Genomic DNA, 12,361 nt, shown 5'->3' with positions numbered 1-12,361 from the left:
TTCAATACCACTGCATAGTATCTTAGGAAAAAATCTTTAACCTGAGCTGGAAACCAACTTGAGCTTTATGAGTGAAATTGAGTAGATGGATGCTGTTAGGAAGCTCTCTGATAGATTGTATCTGTAATTCAGCAAGTCTTGCTTTGTTGTCATTGGATTGTGGCCATGCTGGGGTGGGGAGCATCTTGAAGAGTTTAGTTGGACAAATCAACCCCAGTGCACTTTTTTTAAAGTCTGGTACTTATTGTATCAATCATCTGGGTTACTGTGATGTCGATAAACCAACACTTTTATATCAAGTGGTGGTGGGGGGAACAAAATCATGCACATAAACACACACATATCTCTACAAAAACTGGCTTCTTTCAATTTCCATCTATCAAATTCACTCACAAGGTTGACCCAAGGCTATATAATAGAAGATACTTACCCAAGGTGTCATGCAGTGGGACTGAACCCAAAACCACATGGTTGGGAAGGAAACTTCTTAGCACACAGCCATACATCTACCTGTAAAATAATGCTCAAAGAGAAATGGACTAAGATGCACATCATGGTTCAGGAAAATTATACTCTTTGAATATTGACCCTAGTCAAGTCAATAACATTGGAATCAGTAGCCAGAGTGTCAAGGATAGAAATGGACCTTTTTGGAATCAGACTTTGTACCATGTTGTGTTTGTGGATTGGTGTCACTAGCTTGTCTTCCTGTATTCCTGTGTTATAGGTCTACAGCACTGGCTCCCAAATGGCGTTCTACAGTACAGTGTTATTCCTTACATAATATCTAAGTGCATAGCAGATTTTTAAAAACATAATTTAAGGCTTCAGTGAATCACTTCTGTTTGAGCATCTTTAAAAGTGAGTTATCCCCTATGTTCATTATAAATAGGTAAGATAAATAAAAACAAGATCTGGAATAATTTTATATATTTATCGTTCTTTTATTTTAAATTTTCAACTTTAAAGCATTTTTTTTATTTTCCCACTTTCCCTGGGAAATGCACCAATAATTATTTGTTTGATCTTCAATGTAGAACAGAATCAAAAAGACCGAGAACCACTGCTCTATAGGATTAGAAGCGATCAAAGTTAAACAACAACAACAACAAACAACAGTAGCCAGCAAATATAGCAATACTATTGATTATTCTATTTCTAGGTGTGTGTGTGTGTGTGCCTGTGCCTGTGTGTGTGTAAGTGTATATATGTGTGTGAATATGCATATGCACAGACACACACACACAGATATATATATATATATATATAGGTTTGTCAGTATGTATTTGTGCTCTTTTCAATTTATGTATCTGTTGGTATATATCTTTTGAGGACAATGTTTATGATTGTTTTTTTATGAGCGTGTGACTTATTCTGTGTGTTTGAGCACAAGAATTAGTTCTGGTACTTCTGTACATGCATTACAAACGTGTAACTGATGCCACTCTGATACCTATGCCCACCTCAAAGACAGAAAGAGAGAGAGAGAGAGAAGGAGAGGTAGAACATCTTTCCGTTTTTGAAACCTGAAGGCATAAAACAAAATATAAGATCAAAGGACAACAATAAACCATAACTTATTTGGATGCATGACTTTAAAACATGTATTGGCAGTTTCATTTATGAAACTCTCTTACACTTAATTGACTTCTCTTTGTGAATGCTTTGTTTTATTTATCAATTTTCCTTATCAGTTCAAAAATAGCTTTATGAAATTATGCTTTTTTACTCCACTACTGCATATACATGCATGCTCATGCACCCACACACACACCCACACATCCACACACCCACACATCCACACACCCACACACCTAATGGTAATTTCAACATGAAGAAATATCATGTTTCATATCAATTAAATTTACCTAGAGCAAACAAAACAAAAATTCGAGTGTTCATATCAAATACGAGGTTTGGTTTTATTGCGGTAGAATGTGAAGTTGGGGAAATTGGTGTGCATGGCATGTATGGCTTGTTAGATGTCTTACGGCAAGCTTCAATGATTTATAACATTATTTCTACTGGCTTATTTTTATATTACAACACTTGAATTGTTTGTTCCAACATGACTTGTTCAAAAACTAGCTTTTGCCACATGTCACCACACGGAAGATATGTTTCACGTAAAACATGAGATTATGTATCCAGTCATGCAGAAAACATTCTATGTGTATTATAAATAGCTACCATAATTTCTGGTATACAGATCAATAGTATTGTGAAACATTCAGACATCATCACTATCTTTCCAAATTCTGTTGCATTTCCCATGGAATTTTTGGCCCTCTAAAATTGTCTAAGTGTGTAAGTGGAAGACTTACACTGAACGTATTACCAAATCAGCTTCAATGAAGGCAGGCTCACTCCTTCATTCGAGGAGCTATCCCACACCTGAGACTATTCTTTATCTTCAGAAGTCCACCATTCGCCCCTGCATTGAGTACTATTGTCACATGTGGGCAGGTGCCCCTGTGGATTGTTTAACTCTGTTGGAATACATTGAGCACCATATTTGTAACGTTATTGATTTTAAAACAAGACCCCACTTGAACCGTCCAACCCATGCTAGCATGGAAAGCGGACGCTAAATGATGATGATGATGATCTGGAATAATTTTATATATTTATCTTTCTTTTTTTAAATTTTCAACTTTAAAGCATTTTTTGTTTTCTCACTTTCCCTGGGAAATGCACCAATAATTATTTGTTTTATCTTCAATGTACAACAGAATCAATCTAAATTGGATTCACTCTCATCGTTGTCAGGTAGCTTCCTTGTCTCTTTTCTATAACTATTTCCATGGATATTATTCAGATGAGCTCTCTTCTCTGGTTCCTCCTTTAAGAACTTATCAGCAATCAACTTGACTTGCATCCAATTCTCATCAGTATACTGTGCAACCTCCTAAGTTTCATAAAGCACTTTACAGCACCAGTTTCTTCCCTTGCACCTCTGAACTTTGGAATTCCATTCCCCAGTCTTGTTTTCCTCTTCAATATGACCTCTAGTCTTTTAAGTCTAATGTACATCATCACCTATTGACTTCTGTCCAGTGTCCATTTTATTCTAGTAGCTCTTACATTTTCAGTGCTCTAAGGACCTTCTAACAAGCAACTGCTTTAAAAAATAAAAACAAAGTTGATCTACCTCTTTTTATTTTTTTGGTTTTATCTTTTATGTGTTTTAGTCAGTAGACTGTGGCCATGCTGGGGCACTGTCTTTAAGAATTTTCTTTCTAAGCCTTGTACTTATTCTTTTAGTTTTTTTTACCCAACCACTAAGTTATGGAGATGTGAACACACCAACACTAGCTGTCAAGCTGTGGTAGGAGACAAATGCAGGCACGAAGTGACACACACATACATACCCTTGGCATTAGGAAGGGCATCCAGTCAGATCAGATTGGAGCCTGGTACAGCCTTCTGGCTTGCCAGTCCTCAGTCAAACCGTCCAACCCATGCAGGCATGGAAAGTGGACGTTAAACAATAATGATGATGACCACACACACACACGAACATAATGTGTTTCTTTCAGTTTACCAAATCCACTCACAATGCTTTGGTTGGCCCAAGACTATAGTAAAATTCACTTATCCTAGGTGCCATGCAGTGGGAGAAGCAAGATTCTTACCACACAGCCACAGTTCTCACATGTGTTTTGATTTATTTTCCTTTCCTGCTTGAAGGATTTATATGAATAGGCATGGCTGTGTGGGTAGTAAGTTTTAGTCTCTACTCTATGTAGTCGTACATTGTGCTAGAACTAGCAGCCAGAAGTCTTTGTCGAATCACACTTGCTGTCAGTAAAAAGAAAAAAAAGATACATCATCATTATCATTTAGCATCCACTTTTTCATGCTTGGATGGATTGACGGAATTTGTTGCAGTAGATTTTCTATGGTCTGATGACATAGCTGTCACCAACGCTAACCTGTTTCTAAACAAGATAATATTTCCCCATTGCCAGGCATGTTTTTTCTGAAAGATTGAAAACAAATAACTTGCTTGTTTGATGGTGTTGCTCATTTATGGCCATCATGTAATATCATGTAAGGGTTTCACAAACATATACATACGAAGGGTATTGAAAAGTTCCTGGCTTTAAGGCCCAACCTTCCAAGTTCTTTTACAGGGCTTAGAAAAACTGAAGCACTGCTGCAATAAGTGTGTGAATCTGGGAGGGGAATATGTTGAATAAAATCATAATTAACTGATCCACTTGTATTTTCTTTTATCCAAAGCCAGGAACTTTTCAGCACCCTCCCCCTGTCTGTGCACACGCATACATCTGTGTATGCACACACACACACACACTGTGGCTATAGTATGTGTGCTGTGTAGTGGGACTGAACTGAAACCCCATGGTTGAAAGGCAAATTTCTGAATCACACAGCCACAGCTGAAGCAACATTGGATGACATAGTCCTAGTTATACAATGTCGTTGTCGTTGGTGACTTTATCTTGTATCCAAGAATTTAGTTTCTTCTTTGCTAAACACTTCCTTTATGGAGATGGTGTTGATCGCTAAGTAGACCAATTCTTGCATGGAAGAGTTGATGGTATTGACTTTATGGTAATGTTGGTGGAGGACAAGGTGATTTTGTCAAGCCTTTCTCTCAAGTCCAGTGGCTTTCTGTATTGTTTTGAGTTGGTCCTTGTATCTTTGAAGAGGACATGGTCTTTTCCCTGAAGTGAACATGCTGAATAAAACTTGGCATGGAACAAAGTATGGAAAGCAAAAATGATGGCATGATCTTTACTACAATAACACCAACATCACCAACAATAATCTGGTTTACAGTTTTCGCCATTCATCCATCCATTGCAGTAAAAAAAAGAAAAAAATAGCAATTATTATTACAAGGTATTTATAGATTAGTTATATTAGAAACTGTTCTCCAAGAGCAGAGAGATAAAAAAGCTTTGCCACATTTCATTCGTGATAGCTTTGATATTATGAATTTAGTTCATTCATTGCCCAAAACCTGATGTTGTGCAGGCAAAAATTCATTCCACCATCCATTGAATAATAGACAATCAATAGTCATAACAAAATTTATTGGTACATTAAATGATTGGAGTATTGATCTTAATTGTCTTAAAAACTCTGAATAGATGTGGCAAGCAACAAATAGTGCAGTAGAGCTATGTATATATATATATATATATAGTGTGTGTGTGTATATATGTGTATGCATGTGTTTATATATGTATATATAGGTATTTCAGTACTGGTTTTAATCATGGAGACTTTTTCAACTGTATGGAAAACAATGAAATTTTGGAAGAATTAAATGAAAAGTTTTTTAAAAGAATATTTGCATAGTATTCAAATACTATTTTACCTTGTTTCTGCCTGTCTCTATCTCTCTTGTTTACTCTTGTGGGTTTGACAAGAGTAAACAAGAGAGACAGAGACTGGTAGAAACAAGGAAAATGCCCCATGTATTTGAATACTATGCAAATTTACTTTTAAAAAACTTTTCATTTCATTTTTCCAAAATTTCATTGTTTTCTATACTTACAGTGGAAAAAGTCTCAATGACTGAAACTGGTACTGAAATGTTTTTTATAAAATTATTTTAGCATTTTCTACCTTGACTTTTTTTTCCATATATATATATATTATATATATATATATATATTATATATATATATATATGTGTGTGTGTGTGGTGTATAATGTGTATATATAATGTGTGTGTGTGTATAATGTGTATATATATGTGTGTGTGTGTGTGTATAATGTGTATATATAATGTGTGTGTGTGTATAATGTGTATATATAATGTATATGTGTGTGTGTGTATAATGTGTATATATAATGTATATGTGTGTGTGTGTGTAATGTGTATATATAATGTATGTGTGTGTGTATGTGTATAATGTGTATATATAATGTATATGTGTGTGTATAATGTGTATATATAATGTATATGTATGTGTGTGTATATATATTGTGTATATATATGTATATCTGTGTGTGTGTGTGTGTGTATGCATGTATGTATACGTACACACACCTTGCCAAAATTCTTTTTGTGTGCATACACATCTGCTACACAAAAGCTCTCTCTCTGTCTCTCTTTCTTTTTATATATTCATCTTTTATTCTTGGTTCAATGAAAGATGTATGTATGTGTTTGTGTGTACATAAATATTGTTGAGCAAGTGCCAATTCTCAGTGCTTAATTATATTCACCATAGGTAGAATAATAGACCCATGGTGATCTGAGTGAAAAGGTGAATATATATATATATATCATCATCATCATCATCATATATATATATATGTATGTATATGTAATTTATTAAAAAGATTACATACAAATGTTTCAGCGTTTCATAAAGGTGAATTATAACTGTATATATGTAAGTATATATAAATATATCTTTGTGTTTGTATGTAATACATACATATATATATATATATATATATATATATATATGATTATTTATGATGTTGAGAGAAAAAGTAGGAGTAAAAGAAAGACAGCATTGACATAGAAAATAAGAGATAAAAATAGTTTTTGTGAAAGACTGGGTAAAAGAGTTGTAGGGATTAGTTGAGAGAAAGAAAGAAAGAAAGAAAGAGAGGGAAGTGTTGAGATGCATTGAATGTTCAAACCTAGCTTATTACACAATATTTATTAACTGTTTTACATAAATCAATAACATTTTCTTTCAAAAGTCTCAAAATTGTTTTCTGCTTTAAATAACATTTGATGACTTGTGCATTTTTATTATTTTGAATCTGCACCTCCCTCCCTCCCTCCCATTCTACCCCCTCCCCCGCTAACATTTCTGTTGTATCTGCAGGTTAGTAATGGTAGTTGTCTGTGAAGAAATACAAAAGTAGGGTGATATATTGATCAGCATATGAATACTCTGGTTGTCTGTTGAAAAATAGATGGAGATCAAAGAAGATGAAGCATAACGCTGGGGACTGAGGACAGTTTTTTTCTCACTAAGTTGTTTAACATTCAATAGTCATGTTATGATTTTGTTTTTCTAGCTGGTGACCCTGTTGGTGCTGGAGCGAGGGTAAAGATCACTGGTGATGGTGTTAAAAGACACTGGTGATGGTGTCATGTAAAAAGCAATGGTGATGGTACTGTTTAAAAAGCATTGGTGATGGTGTCACGTAAAAATCACTGGTGATGATCCCACATAAAATGCACTGGTGATGGTGCCACATAAAAAGCATTGGTGATGGGGTGCCACATAAAAAGCACTGGCAATAATTCCGTGTAAAAAGCACTGGTGCTGGTGTCACATAAAAAGCACTGGTGCTGATGTCACATAAAAATCACTGGTGATGGTGCCACGTAAAAATCACTGGTGATGGTTCTATGTAAAAATCACTGGTGATGGTGCCACATAAAAATCATTGGTGAAAGTGCTACATAAAAAGCACTGGTGATGGTCCCACGTAAAAATCACTGGTGAAAGTGCCACATAAAAAGCACTGGTGATGGTGCCATGTAAAAATCATTGGTGAAAGTGCTACATAAAAAGCACTGGTGATGGTCCCACGTAAAAATCACTGGTGAAAGTGCCACATAAAAAGCACTGGTGATGGTGCCATGTAAAAATCATTGGTGAAAGTGCCACATAAAAAGCACTGGTGATGGTCCCACGTAAAAATCACTGGTGAAAGTGCCACATAAAAAGCACTGGTGATGGTGCCATGTAAAAATCATTGGTGAAAGTGCTACATAAAAAGCACTGGTGATGGTCCCACGTAAAAATCACTGGTGAAAGTGCCACATAAAAAGCACTGGTGATGGTGCCATGTAAAAATCATTGGTGAAAGTGCCACATAAAAAGCACTGGTGATGGTGCCATGTAAAAAGCACTTGTGATGGTATCACATAAAAAGCACTGGTGATGGTGCTACACAAAATGCATCGATGATAGTACAACATAAAAAACACTGGTAAAATGCACTTGTGATGGTGTCACCTAAAAAGCACTGATGATAGTACCACCTAAAAAAACCATGTGATGGTATTACCTAAAAAGCACTGTTAATGATGCCACATAAAAAAAACACTAGTGATTGTGCCACATAAAAAGCACTGGTGGTAGTGCTGTGTAGAATGCACTGGTGATGATGTCATGTAAAATAGCACTGCAGATGGTGCAATGTTAATGATGCCATGTAAAAAGCACTGGTATTGGTGTCACATTAAAAAGCACCGGTGCCATGTTGAAAAGCAGTTGTGATGGTTTTAGATAAAAAGCACTCAGTACACTTCATAAAGTGGTTGGAATTAGGAAGGCTATCCAGCTGTAGAAACCTTGCTAAACCAGACAATGGATCCTGGTGCAGCTCCTGGCTTTGCCAGCTCCAGTAAAACTGTCTAACCCATGCCAGCGTGGAAAATGGATGTTTGATGATAATGATCTGAAACTGTTCCTTCAGCCTATAAAAATCACTAACATACCGATTGACTTGAAATCACGCTTTACCAAAACACTTTGCCCTATGAATGTACTGTCTTGTTACTCTGTCTTTTGTATTGTTACTCTACTGGCTTTTGTGGACATGCTAGGATTCATGGCCTAGTGGTTGAGGACCCCTGCACTAGAGTATTTTGGAAAGGCTTTTTGAAAGAAACACCAATAAAAGTAATTCTGATGATTTGTCAAGTGTGTTGATATTTCTCAGTACATTGTGTGTTTATATATATATATATATATATGTTCCATGCCAAATCTTATTCAGCATGCTCACTTCAGGGAAAAGACCACTGGGTTGTCCTCTTCAAAGATATGAGGAGCAACACAAAACAATACAGAAGGCGGTGAACTGGCAAAATTGTCAGCGCGCCGGGCGAAATGTGTAGCCGTATTTCGTCTGCCGTTACATTCTGAGTTCAAATTCCGCCAAGGTCAACTATGCCTTTCATCCTTTTGGAGTCAATATAGTAGAAGACACTTGATCAAAATGCTGGGTAGTGAGACTGAACCCAAAATCACAGGGTTGCAAAGCAAGCTCATGAACTACAGAACCATGCCTATGCCTTTTGGATGTGTGAAATAGATTGCTACTTTTGTTCACAATCGAAAGGGAAGCATTTTCTTCTGTAACACAATGAAATAATACTCTGCTGCAAGCATTTAGGCCAGGTGTCTGATCTATGGATAACATCTACATGCCCTTTCACCAGTCTTTGGAGGCCCTGAAAAGGGCCACAAGCAGTCCTCTAAGTCAGGAGACCCTAAAAACTAGGCCACAGACCAGTACTGGACGGTGGATTATTTGGTCCTGTGCTGTACAGAAAGAATAAATTTTAAAATTTATTTCAATTTTATTGACTTTTGCAGTGTGTAGAATATTTTTGAATTATATATGTAAAAATTGAAATATATATTATGCACTTTATTGTTCTTTTGTTATGCACATGATCCCCTGGACCATGGAAAAATTGTCTTGCATGAAACTGGTTCATGGTACAAAGAAAGATTGGGTACTGTTGCTCTAAGTTACGTAAATAAATAAATAAATATTTTATATATATATATATATAAATAAATGCACCCTTTTAAAGCCTAGCCAGGCTCATGGGCCTGGTTTCTATGGTGTATGTGTTCCCCAGCTGGACGGGAGGCCAGTCCATCGCAGGATTACTAATTTTAGCTAGTTGAGTAGACTGGAGCAATGTGAAATGAAGTGTTTTGCTCAAGAACACAACGCGTCGTCCGGTCCAGGTATCAAAACCACAATCTTACAATCCTGATGCTAACACCCTAACCACTAAGCCATGTGCCTCCACACACACACACACACACACACGTATATATGTAAAGATTTAAAAATATAATTTTTTTTCAATTTGGTTTGTAACTTGGTATGGCTAGAATTAAATTGCTTTTAATGTCAAACATAACAACATCTCTTGATGTGATGTATGGAGCTAGGAGTCTGTCATACAATATGAATAATATCAAAGCTTATGTATATAAATAATATTAATCCTAATACTTTTATAAATCAGGTATTATTCTAGCTGTCAGATAGGAGTTGAAGCATATATTTTCTACTGACAGAGAAAGAACATATATATCGCAGAGAAAGTGGGTGTGTGGTAAGTAGCCTGCTTACCAACCACATGCCCGCGAGTTCAGTCCACTGTGGCATCTTGGGCAAGTGTCTTCTACTATAGCTTCAGGCTGACCAAAGGCTTGTGAGTGGATTTGGTAGACAGAAACTGAAAGAAGCTCATCGTATATATATATATATATATATATATATATTTCTGTGTGTCTATATTTCTCCCTCAGCATCACTTGATAATCGATGCTGGTGTGTTTACATCCCCGTAACTTAGCAGTTCAGCAAGACAGACTGATAGAATAAGTACTAGGCTTGCAAAGATTAAGTCCTGGGGTCGATTTGTTCAACTAAAGGCAGTGCTCCAGCATGGCAGCAATCAAATGACTAAAACAAATAAAGATAAAAAGAATAGCTTTTGGTGTTTTCGCTCAATAAACACTCACAACACCGGTCTGGGAATCAAAACTGTGATCCTACAACTGCGAGTCCACTGCCCTATATATACATATATATATATATATATATATATAGAGAGAGAGAGAGAGAGAGAGCATATATATATATATACACCGCAGAGAAAGTATATATATATATATATATATATATATATATATACACCGCATATCAAATTATTAGGCAGCTCAGTTTTTTCGCAATAACAAAGTATTTGTTCAAATCCAGATATTCTTCCACTGCATGATGATAACACCTATCTGTATTGTACTGTACCAAAATGAATCTGATTCACCCATACGTAAAGAAGAAATAGCCATTTTTGTTAATAGGCTTCATTTTTACCATCTTAAATTATTAGGTAGGTCTAATAAAAATGCTAATTATACGAAAACAAACATTTAATGCAACAATTAATTTTTAACTTCAAATACCATCACAATGGACTTTATAATGAATATAATAATATGTTTGAATGGAAATAATACAAGAAATATGACGTCATAAAGTTCTTAATGATGGATAAATGAATCACCACACAAGAGAACGTCCCTCACGTGTTTACCCATTGAATTTGTCAAAGATTTAAAACAGTTTTAAATCTCTGTACAAGAAGTAAGTAGTAACAGTACTACAGAGTAAAATCTATCTGCCAACGTAAAGTTGCAGTCCTATATCATCATCATCATCATCATCGTTTAACGTCCGTTTTCCATGCTAGCATGGGTTGGACGGTTCAACTGGGGTCTGGGAAGCCAGAAGGCTGCGCCAGGCCCAGTCTGATCTGGCAGTGTTTCTACAGCTTGATGCCCTTACTAACACCAACCACTCCGTGAGTGTAGTGGGTGCTTTTTACGTGCTACCTGCACAGGTGCCAGACGAGGCTGGCAACGACCACGATCAGATGGTGCTTTTTACATGCCACCAGCACGGGGCCAGACGAGGCAGGCAACGGCCACAATCAGATGGTGCATTTTACATGCCACCGGCATAGAGGCCAGTCAGGGCGGTGCTGGCAATGGCCACGTTCAGATGGTTCTCTTACATGCCATCGGCACTGGTATCTCAGCTACAATTTCCATTGATGTTGATCGATTTCGATTTTGATTTTCATTTTCACTTGCCTCAAAAGGTCTTCACAAGTAGGGTTTGTGTCACAAGAAGGAAAGGTATATGTATATATATATATATATATATATATATATATATATATATATATAATGTAAGGACAAATTTTGCAAGTACTGAAGAACAAAGTTAGCAAATTATTTTAATACATCAGTTACATGCATTTCATCATTATTTAGTATAATCTGTCTTGCATAATGCTGTAATCATTCCAGCAACTATTGATTAATATTTATGTGCTATGTATGTATGTTTGAAATATTTTTATTTTTCACATTTTCTCTCTTTTCTGTTTTTTTAGCATTCATCTATGCGACCGCTGCATTGGGTCCAGTTGTTGGTTATGCCCTTGGAGCTCTACTCTTGCAGTTTTATGTTGATTTGTTTTCCTACAATGTTTCTCTGACCCCTTCAGATCCTCGTTGGATTGGGGCCTGGTGGGGTGGCTTCATCATCTGTGGAGTAGTTCTAATCCTGATGTCCCTTCCATTTTTTGCATTCCCAAAAGTCCTCAGTAGAGAAAAGCGCAAAATTTTGGAAAACAAAAGCAAAGAGCTTCTTCTTAATGAGGAAGATCAGGAAGCCAATAAAGAATATGGCCGAACCATAAAAGGTAAGTTATTAATATTTACTGCTCTTTCACCTCTCCTCAGCACCATTATTGATAAATATTATAATAATTTTTGTCATTTATATACATAAATACATGTAT

At 36.1% G+C, this 12,361-nt stretch overlaps 1 protein-coding gene across 1 annotated transcript in view; it reads left to right on the top strand.

Moving 5' to 3' along the window:
* Positions 1-12,361, top strand: part of LOC115215738 (solute carrier organic anion transporter family member 5A1) — a 164,384-nt gene that overhangs the window by 120,256 nt on the left and 31,767 nt on the right. The window contains exon 3 of the mRNA XM_029785032.2: positions 11,951-12,262. Within this exon, the coding sequence (XP_029640892.1) occupies positions 11,951-12,262 (312 nt within the window). The remainder of the gene's footprint in view (positions 1-11,950; positions 12,263-12,361) is intronic.

This window comes from Octopus sinensis, linkage group LG9 (genome assembly GCF_006345805.1).
Source record: "Octopus sinensis linkage group LG9, ASM634580v1, whole genome shotgun sequence".
Classification (NCBI taxonomy): Eukaryota; Metazoa; Mollusca; class Cephalopoda; order Octopoda; family Octopodidae; genus Octopus; species Octopus sinensis.
Note: the sequence above shows the minus strand (reverse complement) of the source record. Positions and strands in the feature narration are given on the sequence as shown.